The sequence below is a fragment of the Python bivittatus genome, unplaced genomic scaffold, assembly GCF_059951505.1.
Source record: "Python bivittatus isolate LINGU-HERP-01145 unplaced genomic scaffold, Pbiv_v1 ctg000520_np1212, whole genome shotgun sequence".
NCBI lineage: Eukaryota > Metazoa > Chordata > Lepidosauria > Squamata > Pythonidae > Python > Python bivittatus.
This window is the reverse complement of record NW_028277080.1, coordinates 1,143,360-1,163,153: the sequence shown is the minus strand read 5'-3', so window position 1 is coordinate 1,163,153 and position 19,794 is coordinate 1,143,360. Positions and strand designations below refer to the sequence as shown.

Sequence of the window (19,794 nt, the reverse complement as noted above, 5' to 3'; positions counted from 1 at the left end):
TCAATCCCTATCCCCATCCATAAAAAGGGAAATAATTAATGCATGTTTTCCCACTAGCTGGTGATGTTTGGTGGGAGGGGAGGGAAACAAAGCCAGGGGAAATCGTTACTGTATTCCCTGTCCTCAAGGTACCCTATTCCTAGGGTAAATAAGGAGAGCACCATTTGTGGGCATCATGCCTGTGGCAAGACAGGGATCACTAGCAAATGTTATGCCTGTATCGTTTTCTGCCAACTCAAGGATTGGTAGATAGCACGTTTAACTCTGTGCTGATGAAAAGCCCTACGGCTTCCATATAAGAGTTGCAAAACTCAGATAATTACTACATAGAAGTAAAGTGCTAGAGCTTTTTGTATGTCCTTGTTGTCATCCAGTGCTTGTCTGGATTTTTGCAGGCCAAATATGGTTGCCCTGTTGGTTCTCAATGCTAGCATAAGCATCCTTTTGTCAATAAAATAAACCAAAGAAAAACATTCCTTTGTATTGTTAAATTTATATAAATTGCATCATCTAGCCAGATCATACCAAGAACCTAACTAATTCAACATTTTTTCTCCATTAGTGGCCAACCAACATCTACAAAAAATAATCAAACTGGGCATGAACCTTCTCATTCTTCTGCCCTCTAGCTACTGGGGGCTCCTAAACATGGAAAAACTATTAACTATATAAGTCAGATCATCATAAATAAAATTTTGCAAACTCAATCACTGTGTGAGATACCTTCTTTCATCTGATCTGATTCTATCACCCATTCATAATTTTATAATCTCTGTCATATTTTCATGTAGCTTAGTCAGAATTTTTCAAAACAAAAGTCTGAAACATGTTGCTATTTCTTCAAAGAGAATCTCTTGATCCTTCTTGGTTTTCTTCTAAGAGGGTTTAAGAGCAATGTAATCAGAATTTTTGAAATGAGGTAATCAGTACCATAGACAGTATTCCAAACGTAGCCACCCACATCTGATGAGGATACTGGATTTTATTTTCAGTTCTTTTCATTATAATACTTAGCAGAGAATTTGGCCTTTTAATTTATCCATGACTGCATTCTGAATGGTGTTTTGAAAGAATTATATACCAGAACCCAAACATGTTTTCTATGGTTAATCAGTCCTAGTCCAGAATACTTGTTCTGTCAAAGGGTAAGTTTTGTCTTGGTGCACATTAGTGGGCACTCAGTGTTGCCACATGGGAAGAAAATCCTGTCTTTGTCCCTGGAGATATCCTTGGTGGTTCTCACCTCCAAGCTTGCAATTCAGTGGAGGCATGACAGAAAGAGGCATAAAACCGGCCTCCTTTGGAAGAAAGTGCCTGCAGTTGCCAGTTTGTGGCCCTTTATTTGCAACTGGAGGGGGACTCTCTGCCTTGCTCCTCCCACAAGCAGATTGCAAACAGAAGTGGGAGCAATAGGGTGGATCCACAGGCCAGATTTGTTTAGGTCACAGTGGATAGGGCTCATTAACACTGACCGGGTGCTTTGAAAGCACAGAACACAATAACCTGTTCAGATCCAGCAGGGCCAAAGTGAATTAGAAAACCCACTGTCAAGAAAGCAGAATGTAACACACATTAAAGAGAGGGTGCAGTTTTAATTATGCGGGTCAGAAAAACATTTGCAAATTTCTTGTGATGATGAACAGTCTCCAGGATTTTAGTCTGCAACATGATTTAATCTGCTGGAATCAATGGAAGTGAAGTTGCTGACTAACACTGATCAAAACCATGTTTCATGTTTCAAAACTGTCACAGTGACCCAAGCAATGCAGCTGACTAATTGATGCAGCTTATGAATATGCCTCATCTTTCACACAATGACATACTCGGTCAGTCATGCATTTACTGTATGACACAACCATTTTTTCCATCCTTCATTACAGGACAGGGCAACTGAGGAAGGAAGAATGTTTAACCCGGGCAAGGACAGAGTGCCTCTTCTCTTCTCAACAACATATTTTCAATCCAACCCTGCACCTCCACCAGATGCTGATCATCATCCAGTCATTGATCCATCCTAATGCAGTTCAGGGACCAGAGAATCTTTTAAATGAAAAGGTGAGGAATTAAACCCGTCACCATCTGCATGCCAAACATGGATTGAGCTATAGCTTTTTAACTGGGAAACATCTTAATTCAGCAACTGGATTGCATTTTTGTTTTATGTAGGCATAATTCTCCCAATGGGTGAAAGACTTATTATTTATTATTTCAGTAAGTTTATTATAGCCTTCCACTCTGGCACACTCTGGGCAGCTTACAAAAACTAATACTAAATTAAAACAATTAAAAACATTTAATGCTTAAATTATACAAGGATCACCCATCTTACAAATGAATGCCTGATACTCATGTGATCTTTATAGAAGATGCTGTACAGCAAAGTTAGTCCCAATTAAACCCCTTTTGTTGTTTTGAATGGCAGTTAGTCATGATTACCTTTGGCTTAAAACACCATAGAATTTTCTTGAATCTCAAATAGACCTTCATGTGCTTCAGCATTTCATGGTAAATTAAACTGACTTTGCATGGACGAACCCTGCCATATTTTTAAAGTCTACCAATGCTTTTCTTTATATACAAAAGAAAGGGGGAGGGGGAGAGAAAAATACAAAAAGAACAAACAAAACCTTTAGAAATGGGAATCTATACTGCCTAAATTTGGTAGCTGTGGATTAAGGAGCGTTTGTTTTGTTTGTGGTGAGAATAAGGAATGAGAGCAAAAGTAAATAAAGAAATGGACAGAAAAATGGTTGGACCTGAGCAAAAGGGAGTTCTTTAAAAATTGAAAATGCAAAGGTAGAACAATAAAGAAAACTGGACAATATTAAAAGGGGCAAAACAGACCTTTATATTAGAGAAGATTTTAAATCTTAAATGATTTGTCCTTGCAACAGGACAACCCCCAGTTTAAAGAAAAACAAAAAGGACTCTGTTCCATAATGGCTGTTACACAATTTCCAAGAAAATGGAAAGGGATACTGCGGCATGACAGCCCTCGTCTTGGGCAAAGATAATGCAGACAAGCCAATCTGTCCCCTCAATTCCTCCCTGGATTCTACAAAGCTAAGCAGCATTCCATTACTCTAGAAGTCTGCACCTCATATGGCTCCCTGTGTCTTCAGGAGAGCTCGGGCCATCTCGCACTGTCCATCCCAACCAGCAGGAGCAGCATCTGTTCTTCCCAAGGTTGTGAGCCAGCAAATCTTCCAATGAAAGCTCACCACCAATTCTTCTAAACTTGCTGGATGTTCTTGGCTACAAGGGAGCATCCAAGCATGCAAGCGCACAGGCCAGACACACTCTCCAGGCATTCCCCAGTGATTACAGCCATCCATGTTTCATTACTTTTCTCCTTTGTTGGTTAATTTTTAAGTAGATTATGCCAGCTTTCAGAAGCCATTAGGAGTTTCAGGCAGCAAGGTTCAAGGAGCAGAAAAAGTGTTTGTGACAGAACATAGCATTGTGATCTCCCACTTGGCCAAATGGATTTGGAGATTTTCAGACTTGCAGTCTGTCCTGTTGTAAGTCATGAATAAAAGATAGTTTTCCATTCCAACCTAATTCTCCTTTTCTTTCCCTGTCACAAATTGTTTTCCTCAGGTTCCTGGTTTGTATTCTCAATCATTTTCCACAAGTTTTCAGGCAATAACTTTTAGGGAAAAGGCTTGGCAAAATTGCATTTGCTTAGAAACACTATCACACTCCATTCTGTATGTTTCACTTTTTATTTGATAATAGCACTATGTAACTTTGAAATATTTAAGAAGAATACACATCAAGCATCCTGTTTGCCTCAAGATACTTCCAAGGAAAGAAGCTGTAATGACTTCATAGATGGTAAGGAAATGAAAATAGTGGTCCTCTCTTTCAAAATTTAACTAAACTTGTAGGAAATAAAACAACAATGCATGTAATCTGCAGGATAAGTCCTTCTGAAGATGTCTTGGAGACTGTATGGATTCCTGATATTTTCACAGCAGTCAAGATGGATCTCTTTTGCCAGACATTTAATTATTAATTCATATTTATATTGGTTTTAATTAATGACTTTGAATTTTTTATTTTTGCAGATTGCATTTTATCAATTGTTAACTGCCTTCAGAATTCATATTGCATAGAAAGGATGGATACCAAATAGCAAAATAAATAAATAGGTACTTCTAATTTTATTGTGTAAATAACCAAGTCCCAGCCTGCAATCCTGATCTGATCCACTGTTTTTTCAGAAAAGACAGATCTGAGTTGTGAAATATATTGATTCAGATTAACTGGAGTCCCAATGCCACAAAGGAATAATTCTATCCCTCCCTGCAGACTAAATAACTAGGAATGTGATAGGTGGGTGGTACTGTACAAGGAGACGTAGCAAAAGTCACAGCCAATCTTCAATCACTGTTTATTCTGAGATCATGAAAAATAAAGTATCAGCTGTACAGAGATGCTATATTAAGCAATTATTTTCAAGATAAAACCTGGTTAAGAGGCTGCCTCTCCAAGAATTGCATCTGGATGTTTAAGTTTCTAAGGCTCTGATTCATAATCTAAAGATTCTAGATCTAGAGTACGAATTACATGTATCTATGAAACTGAAGCCATTCCTGGAATACTTATAGCTGAGATGTCAGATATGGATTCCTGGAGTTTTCTACATGCAAAGCAAGCACTTTATCACAAATCTATTCCACCATTACATTTTCCCATTCCGCCAGAACACGGGAGACAACCACACACCACTGAACTGTTGCAAGTAGGAATCAATACCAAAATCCAGATTGAAGACATTTTGGAAAATAACCAGGCACTGAAATTTATTTGTTTGTTTGTTTATTTGTATCTCTCTGTCTTGATTTCTCAACAGCCTCCTACCCATTACTATCCTTGATTTTTTTTCTTCAGCTCTGACTACTCTGTTTTCCAAAGATCTTCTGCTTCAAATGACTCTGCTGCTTGGCTGCTCCTAAAGTCTAGAACTTCCTCTGAGAACACTTCATGTTTTCTTCCTCCACACTTCTTATAATTTCCCTTTTGTGTGTGTGTGTGTGTGTGTGTGTGTGTAGTCTTTGGCTCAACATTCTGTTCTTGATGCCCTGTTCTAACTTATTATTCTTCCCCAATAATGAGTGTTCTTTCCATTTACCCATGCCTCTACTTAACTCCTTCCTGTTTTGCTTCTTTGTGTTGAATGACAGATAATAAGTTTCCAGGTCTCACTTTCTCTCCTTACCTCTGTAAAACACCATGTTAACTTATGATGCAATTAATCAATAACGTTATCTGATGGAGTAGGCTAGCTTGGCAAGACTTCAGTTTCTGGCATTTGTGCTATTACTTGTTTTGCCAGAGAGCTCAGAGCTGCACAGGAGAGCTTCCCATCCAGCCCACCCAGCTTAAACACTTAATGCTGAATGTTTTCATGTTATCAAGACATCTTGATCATATAACATCTACCTGGATTACAGGAAGCACTCATTGACATTCTCATGGTTGACTTGTATAAAAGAGATGTGCCTTTCTGATCATGGCCTTTGTAGCTGTAGCATAAAAGGGTTTATGATACAGAAAGCAGAATTTTCATTAGACTGAAAAATTATAAGCTACCCTGGATGCCAAAAAAAACACGACCATTATCTAACTTGGATTTAGTTAGCATAATGTTCTTTCATGGAGAGCAGTATTTGATCTCTTATGCGAAAAGCAGCCCAAATTTCCAGCGTCTTTGGACTTTAGCCCAGTGTGGATGGTGTTCTCAGTTCCCATTAAATTGGCCTAACATCCTGCTACTAGAACTTTATACTACTGAACTGCGGGGGCGGGGGGGGGGAATCCCTTACAGACACTTAAACAAAACTTTCAACTGACCTACTCTATATACTGTTGCAATGTCCCTCATAATGCAAGCCCTGCCCCTTTTGAATACATTGACCCATGTACAAAAGGAGTGGGGCTAGCATCGTGACATCACTTCCACCACTTCCTGTTTGGACCTTCCCCTATGGACGCTGCTGGCCCAAGACATCTCGCTTGGTGCCTACTGAGCTTAGTTCTGCATCTGATTCTTTTTAAAAAGATTATTTAATAAATAATTTAATAAACATCAGTTATGAAGCTACCCCATTGCAAAGCAACCTCTACTCCTCATATTTTTCTGCAGCAAAACCTTTGCTCAACTCCTCCCCTCTCCCGTCCCCAAAATTCCACTAAGATGGTAAAGAGCATCCTGTAGGATTTGTTCATTTTCAAGTAAATTTGTGTTTTATGACTGGCCACACTCACCATGGCAGACATACTGTGTGTGTGCCTCTGTCACATCTCAAAATTCTAGTCATACTTCTGCAAGTCCCCAAAAAGCAGTCTGTCTCCCCATCTAAAAAGTGTAATCCTTAAGTTAATGCATTATATGACACTTTTTCTTCCCAACAGGCCCAACAAGCTCAGTCAGGCCTGTGAAGTGACTTTACAGTTAAGGGATGCGCACAACAAACACACCGCAACTATCCTAGAAATCCAATCTTCTTCTGCTTTAGAGAAACAAAAAGGTCACCTAAGCAAGTTAATCTTCACAAGTTTTCTAAAGGCTCAGAGAGTGTCAAAGAGGCAGAGAGGCTTGCTTTGCAAAACTTCAAATAAACTGAGCCCTGGCGCTCTAAAGGTCAACACCAGCATTCTGAAATGAGCCTAGAAACAAATGGACAACTAGTGCTGCTTTTATAATAGCCATGATACTCCCCCTTCCATTTTTGTAGCAGTTTACATGCTGCATTTTAGGCCAGCTGAAGCTTTCAGGTATTCATGTAAAGGTAGCTCTATTTAGAACACACAGAGGTATTCAATCTAGACATTGTCCCACTGCATCTTTCATCAAGCCTAATCAATATCCCTCAAAAAAGAGCACAGCTAATGCACCTGGAGTTGGATAGAAGGCCCTCCTTATCACCTCAGCCAGTTCAGAATCAATTAACTACCACAGAATTAAAAGGTATACAGATAGTCCTCAATTATCAACCATAATTGGGAACAGCTACTCGGCTGTTAAGTGAAGCCATCACTAAGTGAATCCATGAGTGTGCTTATGATCTTACATCAGTTTTCCTTTGCTTTACAGACCTGCTAAGGTTGTAAATGCGAAAATTGGTTGTAAGGTCACTTTTTCATCACTGTCGCAACTGCGAATGGTCACTAAACGAGGCAGTAGCTAAACGAGGACTACCCGTATTTGCTTTCACACAATTATAAACCTAAAAACAGCCTAGGTCCATTAACAAGCCAACATTTCTGTATTCTGTTTCAGTTCATTAATGTTTATATAGATCATCACCTTTGCCAAGCATCCATTTAGTGTTTTACTCATCACTAGAAAGTATATAAACTACTAGAACAGCAAATAATTACAAGCGCATTTTTACTTGGCAAATGGCCATTAATATTCACTTCATTGGGGTTAGAATATCTTTGGAAACAGCCAGCCTTGGGTCCACAACCAAGGCCACTGGGACAAAATCAGTGATGGTCTACATCCAAATTACTCAAAGTTGCCTGCATCTAAATTACTACTGATTAGGGGCGTTACCATTTGAGTAGGGAGAATCTTTTAGTTGTTATTGTTAAACAATGTGCAGTTGGAGACCTTCCCAACTTACCACTCGCCATTATATTTATTGTTTCCTCTGCCATTGGGTATTGTTTTGTCTCCATCTCTCTTCTTTAGCTTCAGGTATACAAAGTATACTCTTACATACTTTGCCTGTATCCACTTCAAGACAACTGAGCCTTAAACGCTAAACAAAAACACTAAAAGGCAAGTCTGGGAAGCACAGCCCATATATACAAGGAGGTATATATGCGTACAAAGACCCAGCAGATATTTCTATTTGCCTCAGGTGAATGGAGGTGAAACTACTCAAGAAGAGAAAGGTGTTCTATCAGGCAGTGGGGTGCTGTCATCTGACCTAGGATGACCCCAGTGGTCCCCAGAGGATGTGTCAGCTTGATTGAGGAGTGATCATTAATTTCGCTCTTGTGTCCCTATTAGCCAGACAAGTGTTAGTTGTATGGTGAGCTCTGAAGAGGATCAAGGAGTAACGTGGGTGAAGATGTGACTGATTGATATAAATTACCTGGGCATGCAGTGAAGCAGGGTAGGTGAAAGCAGGCGGAGGTAGAGCAGGTGCTAACTCCGCTGGGTAGAGAGGGTACGGCGCCCACACTTCAGGGCTACTGGGGTAAAGTGCAGGCACTGTGAGTTCATCTGCAAGAGAAGAATAAGGAAAGGTCATCATTATAAAACAATAAATGTAGAAAACAAAATGGCAAACACAAGCAATTCATCTCCACAGCCAAACTAGGATGGTTTCTCTGACTACTCCTCTGTTTCCTCAAAAAGCAAAATCAGAAAAGATCAGGGACAAAATTTTGCTCTGAGACAATGTATGAAAAATCAAGATTTATATGTTACATTAAAGAACAAGGATATTTTACCACGGGGGGATAACAGGAGCCAGAGAAATGCAAAGTAAGCTACTCTACAAATTAAGAGCAATCAGCTGAACCACTGACAATATTATCAACTCAACCATGTTGACTGGGGATGGTGGGAATCATAGCCCAACACATCCATAGGGCACCAGGTCAGGAAAGACTGTAATACATTTTCTGGATGATGAACAGAACTGAAAACAAACTGTACTTGATGTTTCAACAGGAAAAGTATGGAAGAAAACAATCAAACATGCAGAACAATGCAGCAATGTATTTAACAGCATCTTCTAAATTATTTCATAAATAGCAGCAATATGTATGTTCCTAAAGAATGATCACATATATCTGGAAAACTGGGCTGACTGGGATCACCTGCCAAAGCAATTACATCCTTTGTAAGCCATCTTACCATCACTCATCTTCCTGTCACTGGATAATAAATCACTTGAAGGGCAGCATAAGTCAATACCCAGATAACACTCATGTTTGACAAGATGGCTGCTCAGCAACCGTAGGGTACAAGAGACCTCATGTGAACACAGCATGCAACCTATAATATTCCCAACAGCTCTTGGTAAAGGAGAGACATTAGCAGATATATTCATGTGGAAATACAGGTAGTTCTAACTTAATGATCACAATAGGGACCGGAAAATTGGTCATTAAGCCAGACAGTTGTTAAGCGAGTCTCCATGTAACCAGACCTGATTTTACGATCATTTTTATGACAGTTATTAAGCAAATCCAGCTTCCCCAATGGACATTTTTTGCCAGAATTTGCTTAACGACCATGTGATTCACTTAACAACCACAATTCACTTAACAACAGTGGAGATTCACTTAATGACTATCATTAAAAAGTCACAAATCGTGATCACGTGACTGTGGGGGGTGGTGTGACGGTTTGTGATGGTTGCAAGTGTGAGCACAGGTCATAATGCACTTTTTTGAGGCCATAATAACTTTGAACCATTGTTAAACGAATGGTCGTTAAGTGAGGACTGCCTGTAATTCTATGAAGGGAGAGTTTTAAAACAAAAATACTGTTGCACTTTTCCTGCTGGTTATTCCTAGCCTGGGACATTGTAGTAACCCGACCAAGATAAGAATCTAATACAATTTTACCTTAGAAAATATATTTTATGTTAGGAAATGATGTATTTACATCTAGGTAACTAACACAGCATACATCGCTCTCAGAACACCCTCATCATTCATAATATCAGAACCTTTGAAAACACATAAGATATTTAAAAAGAAACAAAAATAATGACATATGAATATAGAATGAATTGGTTTAGCCAAAAACAATGTTCAATACTCAGTATAACAGAAGCTAGAAAACTCCTCAGAAACAGTCTACACAAAAGACCTAAAATTATAGGTCTTGGCATTTTGTAGTATGTTATGTTGTGCAAAATATATTTTTCTAATCCTTACAACAATTCGAGGCAAATAGGCCAGCCTATTAAAGTAATAACTAGTATAGTGAGACATGATAAGAAGCTGAAATCTGGCCACTTCAGATAAAGCAGCTGGCTGGCCTCCCTTCTTTCATATGGCAGCCTAGTCAAGGAAATAAAGTTGACAATGAATGTGGACCTCCAATCTCAAAGCTGTGTTCTTCACAACTTTACCTATTATCCAAGATTTAATCCTGGGTGAAAGTGCTGATCTGACCTGGTGTACATCACTGAGACCTGGATGAGAGAAAAGAGGAAAGCTCTATCCATTGGCTACTCTGTGGTCTGCAGAACTAGGATTCGAAGTTAAGGAAGCAGCACGGCCTTGGTCTTTAGGAAGTTTGTCTTGCTTACTAGACGTTCTATCCAATAGTCTTCCAGTTCTGAGTGCTGTCTTTTTGTTAGGGATTAAGAGTGGGAATGGTTGTGGGAGGTTGCTTTCTTTCTCATCCTTAAATCCATCCCATAAAAGGCCCACAATCATGTTGCTGAAATTTGGCCATTTTGCCACCCATTTCTGCAATATGATGTCATTTGCTGGAGAGCTGCAAGCGGATTCCACCTCATCCACAAACGGTTGAACAACTATATAATCTGCTTGGGAAGATAATTAAAAGTTGCTCCTTACCATCTCATTACAAGGAAGCAATCAATGCCTCTGAATGTTGCCTAAATTCAAGGATGGACTGGATGAGGGAGAACAAGCTGATATTAACTTATTAAATATTAAACAAGATGGAGGCTATATTAATAAACAGGAAATAGGACTCAGAAAGTTCAGCCTGTTTGGGATGGGATTCCATTCCCCTTGAAAGGGCAGGTCCATGGTTGAGAATGGTTTACAGCTATCACGAGGTTTGCCAATGATGGTTGTGGCCAGCTGGATCCTTCTTCCACTAGTCAGTTTATCCAACCTCAGTTACGTCCCATTTTGATTATTGCAACTTGTTCTACATGGATACATTAGGCAATTGTTTATAAGTTGCAGTTGGTATAAAATGCAAAGTTTAAATTCACACTTAGATTGAAAGGTCTACACCAGTGTTCCTCAACCTTGGGAACTTTAAGATGTGTGGACTTCAACTCCCAGAATTCCCCAGCCAGCCATTCTGGGAGTTGAAGTCCACACATCTTAAGGTTCCCAAGGTTGAGGAACACTGGTCTACACTATTTTTCAGAAAAAGTTTTATTAAAGGAAATGGGGAAAAAAGGCACACACATAACACACACACCAACAAAAGAAGGCAAGAAAGAAAAAATAAACACAAAGTGAATAAAAAGGGAATTTACAAGCACCAGAGAAATAGGTTAAAAATTTCAGTATTTCACTGATTAGTTTTAAATAACTACATATGCTATAACATTTTTAAAACTACAACATATTGCTAAAATCCAAGTATCATCACCAAATATCAACATCAAACATCAACACCAAAAATCATCTCAGTATAAATTATAAAATTATATTAAGAATTGTAGGAACTTCTATTTAGGAAGCATAAAGTATTTTTGCAGCAATTACCATGCACAAAGTTAGTTCGATACAGTTTGTGGGAATGTGATATTTAATTAAAAAGTATCAGGTTGGAAAGGAAAAACAGCTTCTGACATTTGTTTCATTCAGTTATAAATCATTTTCTAAAATCGTTGATTTTTGCAACATTGCCACCAAATATGGAACAATAATCCAACCTGGCCATTACATTTCCAACAATTGCTAGAGAATGAACTATCCATTTTAGTAATCAATATTGGAGTAATATACCAAGCAATAAAACATCTTAAACCAGGTTTTTTCCCCCTAATATTCAGTGTGAATATGTTTTTCTTCTATTGAATTTCTTCTATTGAAATTCCTGTTGTATATCAATGATTGTGTCAACATTTTGCATCCGTTTAATCAAGCAGCCTTTAATGCGTTCAGTTTCTGAGTCTGGTTGTTTATTGTTTACTGGGCACAATTTAACCTTTAAAGCCCCAAATGTACGCCCTGACTATTTAAAGGACTGGCTTTCCCACTGTGAACCTGTTCAGCTGTTTTGAAACCAACTGAACTTTCATTCTTAATCAATAATTATATGCGGTATCTAAATTAAAATAATCAACCATTAAGAATTTGAGGGAAGTGGGGGAGAATCTAGATCTATCAAAACAATGCACAGAGAGTGCTAAACAAGAGCAAGGCGTACATTTATGTGGTTCTAGTTTTGCAATATTAAATCCTCAAGCAAACTAGCATGCTGAAGCTATTTATCAGGGCCAACTACCTAACGCTGCTGCTTCTTGACTACAGCATTGTTTTTCTCCAAGGAACAAGGACAAATTCAAGGTAGGCACAATGAATCACAGTATCAGCTTTATTCTTTCCTTGAACAGAAGATTTTATAACTGACTCATCACTGTAATTGCTCTTTTGCGCAACTTTTCCAAATTCTACGCTCTCCTTTTTGACATGGGGCAAACAATATGCAGTAACTCAAATGCAATTCCATCAGTTATGATAGTAAGCCTGTCTATTTGTAAACTCCTCCCTAATAATCCCTGGCACTAATTTACCCTTTCCACCACTCATTTTCAATGAGCTATCTAACCTGCTTCCAAGTTTTCTTTAACGCTTAGTCCCTGGAATTTAAAACATCACAAGCAAAGATGGGCCACACATAAGAATCAGTTGTTTTCTACAGCAGCAAAATCAGCACATCAGGATAGAGCACATAAGTTCGACTGTCTTTTCTGAGAGGGACTAAAGTATCGCTTTTCGTAATCTACTGTCTAGAAAAAGAATCTTTGCTTAGCTTTAGTTCAATTTCAATTTTGCTTTATCACAAACTATTAGCATTTCTGAGCTGATACAAAACAGTGGAACATGGCTTTATCAGTAGGGCATCTCCTGAAGCCCTCCGATAAAGAGAGATCCCAAACCAACCACTGATGCCACCCTTTTAAGGCAGGAATGGCTGGTTTCTCAACCAGTCCTACACAGGTAGCCACTTCCTAAGCAACAGAACAACTGGGAGAGGCAGCAGAAACAGGCAGCGGCAGCAGGAAAAATCTGCTGTTATGACTACTCCTCTCCCTCATACTTTTGAGGGCAGCACCCCAAGAACAGGGCACTGATCTGTGGCAGGTTCTCCTCCTTTCTGCCTTTTAGACAGGGCTGCCGTCCCTGCTCCTTCTTCCTTGTGTCCCCAAAGATGAGCGCTGTCGTCTAGGTACAAGGCAGCAGGTATCTGATCTACAGGCAAAAGGGAAACTCACTGCAAGCGCCTTTGCTTGGAACCAGCACTATACCACTCATTTAAAATCCTCTCTTTTCACACCCTATGCCAATGACAGAGAAACATTCAAGAATAGCCTCAAGAGTTTCTTTCAAGTGGAGCTGACAAAGATGCATTTTAATTATACAAAAGATTAAGTGTGCATGCTGTCGATTTGAAAGCAAGATAAACAAGGAAAGGTTGGCAAAAGTTAAAGCAAACAACCTTCCCTTTTATCATTCATTCCTAAGGCCTGTGGTCATTCCTAAGGTTGGGAAGGGAACAAGCTTATAAATACACTCACAGCATCCCTAACCTCGTCCATAAGATGTCACGTGGGAGGAGTTCAACAAGAAAGCAATGCCAAGGAGCATTTTTGTGCATCCAAGTTCCCAGTCTCTTCTCTACTCAAACAGAAGTTTTGGAAACTTTCAAAACAATGCAGCCGCACTCACACTTTCTTCTATTACCTTTGCCTCTGGCATTTCATGCTTTCTCTATTGTCTTTCCTTTGCTGACATTTAAGCTGTAAGTTTCTGGAGAAGCAGAGAAGTATCCAGTGCAACATACAAAGATGGAGTAAGATATTGATGCTACTATAATAAATATTAGCTTTAGGGTTCTTAGGGGAACTTTCCAGCTAAATTGCTGAAATGAAGAAGCAAAACAGAAAGAGACTGGGGTGAGCAAGTGATCAAAGCTGTTCTGGAAAAGCTATACTGATTAATTAACAAAACTGTAATTGTCAGATCAAGGTGCACACCCTTTGCTATGATTTCAAACTACATGGATCTACTGAAGACAGACTATAGTTTTAAGAGGGTTTAAGATAGCATGATAAAACTCATCATTATTTATGGTTTGTTCACTTCTTTATTTTTGTCCTACTGCTATTTCTGGCAAGACTAAAGTCATGTAAAACTCTACTTGTTCAGGGACAATTCTGCTGCAGAAGAAACAAACAAGCACATTGTGAGCAAGAACTATTTTCTGATTCCAATTACAAAGATAACAATTCATTTATTCCATTAAATAAAGTCTTTACCAAAGCTGGAAGTCCTAAATGTCTGAACATTTCATTTGCTTTTTCAAGCTATTTCTTTCACAATTCTAATAAGCAAAATATAAACCTGAAAAACATGCAAAATTATTTTACATAAACATGCTAGATCTGTTCACTTAGTTTCAGTGTTTCTTTTCAAAACTCCTGTAATACCATACCACATAGCTGTATACTCTATATACAGCAGCAAAGAGTCAGCCAATATATTGGCTGGAATATAGTCTGTGGTCTTTATTAGCAAATTTGGTAGTGCCTGATCACTGGCACAGCTATTCATAGATAAATATTTCTAAGTACAGAATGTGAAATTATCTTAGGCAGGAGAAAAATAATAGTTTCTAATAAAACAAAGAAGAGAAAAATAGAGAAAAATCCTAAATAGATTTCAGGAAGGAGGGTTGTTGTAAAATGGCAAACTGGAATTTTTCATACATGAAGGAGAATGCTGTAGATATAATCAATCTAAATTTCATCAAAGTTTTGGCAAGGTTCTATATGACATTCTCATTGACAAGCTGCTAAAGTGTCATCTTGGCAGCACTATACAGGTGGTTCTCATTTAACAACCACTCATTCAGTGACCGTTTGAACTTACGATGGTGCTGAATGAGTGGTAGTTACGACCGGTCTTCGAACTTATGTCAGTTGCAGTGTCCCACGGTCACACGATCACCATTTGTGATCTTCTTTGCTGGCTTCCGACAAGCAAAGTCAATGGGGAAGCCAGCAGAAGGTCACAAAGGGAGACCACATGACGTCCTCACTTAACGACCCACAGGGATTTGCTTAATGATGGCAACCAGAAGTGCCAGAATTTTCGTTGCTAAGCAGTACAGTCACATGATGTTGCGCTTTACGACCACATTGCTTAATGACAGAAATTCCAGTCCCAACTGCTGTTGTTAAGTGAGGACTACCTGTGGTAAGATAGGTTCTCAACTGTTGTCTAGCCACACTCAGAAGGTCAGCATTAGTGGCTCTACATTGAGTTAGAGGACAGAATCTAGTGGGGTCCCTCAGGGGCCAATAAAATTTAACATTTTTGTTTATCACCTGGATAATGAGATTGATGGTTTTCTCATCAAATTTACAGATGACACAAAACTGGGAGATCTGGACAACATCCAGAATGACAGAACAAGATTGAAATCTGATTTGGATAGATTGGAAGATTGGGACAAGAGGAACAAGATATCTTTCAACAAAGAGAAATGTAAAATATTACTAGAGAGGAAAAATATAGGACATACTTGTAAGATTCATGGTTTGGAAGCCCTACATTGGAGAATGACTTGGACTGACAACATGCTGTGGACTGGCAACATGCTGTGGACTGGCAACATGCTGAATGGAGCCTGCGGTGTGAAACAGCCACTTGACGGGCTACTTCAGTTCCGGGTATCATTAGAAAAAGCACTATATCAAAGATGTGTATTAGTCCTTACTCTCCTCTACTCTGTGCTAGTGAGATCACACCTGAAGTACTCTCCACAATTCTGGGTACCACATTCCAGAAGGATACTGACAAATTAGAATAGGTCAGAGGAAGACACCAAAGATAATAAAGGGATTTGAGGACATGCTTTATCAGGATAGGATGAAGGGACTTGGGCTCTTCAAAGTGGAGAAGAGAAAAAAAGATTGAAGGGAGACATGGTATCACTGTTTAGGTACATAAAAGGAAAATGGTCAGAAACTATTTTCCAATGCCACAGAAAGTGGGACCAGAAATAATGGGTATAATTACAGCTACCTAGATTTCATTTAAATATAAAGAAAAATGTCCTAGTTGTAAGTTCTGTGTAACAGTAGAATAGACTACCAATGGAGGTTATGGATTCTCCATCTTTGGAAGTTTTTAAGAAGAGGTTGGACAGCTACTTCTTGAGGATAGTTTAACTGGTTTTCATACATATTGCAGAGGGCTAGACTACATGATTCTTGTGGTCCCTTCTGACTCCACAGTTTTATTAATTCTGTGAACTGATGTAACATCATAATATAGTATCACTCTTATTCTAATGTTCTGAAGCAAACAGAAATGCTGTTGGATGCTCTGAATGCAATTTTGTTGCTGCCCGAAGTGATAGCAAAACGCTTAGCTGCTCCATCTTAAATAAGAAGCTACTCATATGGCAAAATAAAATGCAGTGTGGACATGCTTTTTCTGCAAGTCATGCAAATTTGCAACCATGTTTTCATAAGAAACAATTTGCCATTTGGAATAATTTGTTATCACTGGCAAGCTTGATCATTTCATTCTACATTCTGACTCTAGATAATTTATGAGCAATGCCCTGATCCAGGGCATATGCTTGGAAGCTTCTACTGCAAGAAAGTCCCTAAACACTTAGCTTCTACATCCTTGCTTTACCAGTTACTCTTCCGTATTCTCCTCTTATTCCCTGACAATTAGGTGTAACAATTTGACTGAAGTTTTAAGGGAAGTGCCATGACTGTGAATAGCAGCAATGTCCACAGAAGGAAGGTGAAACTGACAAAGGTAGGGTTGTACTGCAAGCCCCACCCATCATTCTTATGAAAGCAAGAAACCTCGGTGGACACCCATAACTGGGAGAACATATACATACCACTCAAATGCACACACTTCCATCACACATCCTGGTGCAATTCATTCTAAGACACAGATCGTTGCTATAATTTATAGTTTCTTCCTCAGAAATGGCTTCTTAAATATTGCCCGAATTGCAGAACTTGGATCACCGCCCTGATTCAATGACAAGATTCCTTCAGAGAACGAAAGCTTTGTTCTGACGTTGAAGGAGGAGATGCGTGCGGCTGGCATACAGAGGGCTTGAGAAAAGGATTCAAATGATCCATCTCTTCAAGCCAAGATCCATATATTCATCCTTTTCATAGCAACAAGGAAATGGGCATGAATGCAGATGCATATATCAGCCTTCTAATTTAACAATGAAACACCATCACTTACATGACTCTCTGGTTATGAACTGAGGGACTGCATTGGGGGTGGCAGGAGTGCTTGGATTAGGAGTTCCCACTAATTTGCTCTTAGCCATCTTCGTATTGGCCTTTGCAAACTCTAGTCGGAGCGTCTGAGGGATTTCTGGGTCAAAACGAATTCCCTTTTGCAGAGAGAAAATAAAATAACAAGAATCATTTGGTGCATCAACTAAACTGAATTACACTAAAGGTACACTAAAACTGACTGACAAGGCTAGGAACAGTATCACAACAAATCAGGAGCTTCAAACAAAGTAAAGAGATCCAAGATAAAAGAGATGCCATTTTTCTGAGCTCTACCAACTAACAGCATTTAAAGGCTCTGTAATCTTCACCAAATAAAACAGCTTGATAGATAGCACAGATTACCATTAATATTATGTCATGTTATAATATTACACTATATTACTATTACTATATTACTATATTACCTGACCAAGGAGAAGAGGGAAATAGCAAGGAATTATTTGGTTTAGCAGAATTCTAAATCACCTTTCATTATGTAAAAGCCTTCACAAACCTTTGCACAAACAATATATACAATGCTGTGTGTGACAAAACCAGACAACTTATATAAGGAAAAAAACAAACACTTTTGAAAAGACCAATGCAAAGTAATAAATTATTGAGAAGACCACATTTACAAAGTAAGCCGAAACTCGCTAGGTAGAAGTACCCGAGAAGATACTGAACACATGTGACCAAATATGACACAGCTACATAAAAAGGCTATCACTTTCAACAAGAGCAGTATCATAAATCCTACTAAGGTATTCAAGAAGTTTTAATATCTTTGTTTAAGGCCACTTCACTTGAAAAGGATTTAGACAAAACAAAACCAAAAAAACTAAACATATTCAGGAGACAGATCCTAACAAAACATAAGTTCATGTTTACAAACAAATAGACTGAATTTATAAGAAGCATATAACAGTCATCCTTAAAATACATCTCATAAAATATACGCTGGCATAAACAAACAGATCCAAACACCATCAACTACTTGTTTGCTCTTTCCAAGAGAACCATAATATGTCAGGGACAACCACCTAATAATCTCCTTCAAAGGAACTAGGAATATTAAAGTTTCAGTTGCCTCAAATGAGATCAGGGATCAAAGGCCGGCATACACAAGGATTTTAGCAAGCACTACTCTAACCATAAGACATCACCGAGCAATGTATGCATATAAATATTCTTCTAGAAGGATCATCTTTATCAACAGTACCTTTTGAAACTAGTCATGTCATTCAGATTATGCATGAGGGAGTAGTTTGGAGGATGGGAGCTGGAGGGTGAACGTGTCTTCTCTCAGGGAGAGAAGAGTGAGAGAAAGCCTGGGGAATTTTTCTCAGAAGGGCCAGCCTGCTTTTGCCTGCTAGAATAGCTCTAGCTAGACAGCAGATGGTTGGGAGTCATTGTTAAAGTGCTGCAGATGGAGGGAGATGATTGGAGGGGAGGGGATATTTGGAAGGCCGGAGAATGATGGGTGGATTGTGGATTTCCATCTTTTGGCCTATCTGACCCAACCCAGGGTGTCCTTTTTTGCCAGATTACAGGAAGCTTTAGGCTCAGGTTGGTTCTGATGAATGCCACGATGAGTTTAAAAAGACCTTGCTCCTCCATGATCTGGTGTTGGAGATATGGCATGTATCACTTGAGACCTGGTTAGGCAAGGATGGAATGATCTCTCGGTATACTAACCTCAACTCCAGGACAGGGCAGGAATGGTGGTGCTAATAATTTCCTGAGGATCTGACAATGACCAGGTGGACTGTTCTGCAGATGATTAGATTGAAGTCCTATGTGCAGCTGGGAGGTCTGCTGGTGTACCACCAATTAGCTCCTTCCTTGACCTCTTCAGCCTCATTGCCAGGCTAAAGGTTGACTCTAACAAGTTGTTTGTGCTGGAAGATTTTAACCTCCATTCCTTGAGGGAAAAGTCAGTGGGCTCAGGAGTTCATGGCTACATGACAACCAAATCATCATATACTGAGTCATGTAAGTGGTTTCATGTTGGTCTGCTGTTCACCTCATACCAATTAGTTTGTGATCTGAGAGTAGAGAACATTAACATCAGTTGATTGTCATGGACTGGTCACTGTCCAATTAGTATGGTATTCACAGCCACCACTGATCTCTGGGGTAGGGGGCAGACCAATTAAATTGATCTCTCCAGGCACCTTATGGATCTGAACTGTTTCCAGAAGGCACTTGGGGAATTTCCCAGCAATCAAGAAGGCAACTATACAGTGAGCTTGGTCGGACTGTGAAACAGAGGCAGTCAAGGGATTCCCTGGTGTTGCTCTCAAGTGGCCTTTCTAAAGAAACTGGTCCGGGGGCTCTTTTCTGTGGTACTAATTACACACACATAGCCAGCTTCTGATAAAGAACCAGTATATTAATTGCAGTCATATATACTTAATTGCAATAACATAAACATGTTGCAAACTACAACCTTCTGCTTGAAGAATGAAAACACAAAAGCTTCCTTTTCAGATAGTCCAGAGTTCAACAGTGATGCAAGAGAGGGCAGGTTCCGGTCCAAATT

The 19,794-nt window shown here is 39.1% G+C and overlaps 1 protein-coding gene across 3 annotated transcripts in view; it reads right to left on the bottom strand.

Annotated features, from left to right (window-relative positions):
• Window positions 1-19,794, bottom strand: part of RBPMS (RNA binding protein, mRNA processing factor) — a 109,556-nt gene that overhangs the window by 21,753 nt on the left and 68,009 nt on the right. The window contains exons 5-6 of one of the 3 annotated variants that reach the window (XM_025165094.2): window positions 17,212-17,365; window positions 8,115-8,245 (exon numbers count right to left, since the gene is read on the bottom strand). In XM_025165094.2, the coding sequence (XP_025020862.1) occupies window positions 8,115-8,245; window positions 17,212-17,365 (285 nt within the window). Of the gene's footprint in view, window positions 1-7,885; window positions 8,246-17,211; window positions 17,366-19,794 lie in introns of those variants that run through there. The other 2 variants (XM_025165093.2, XM_088147467.1) reach the window with 2 other exon arrangements.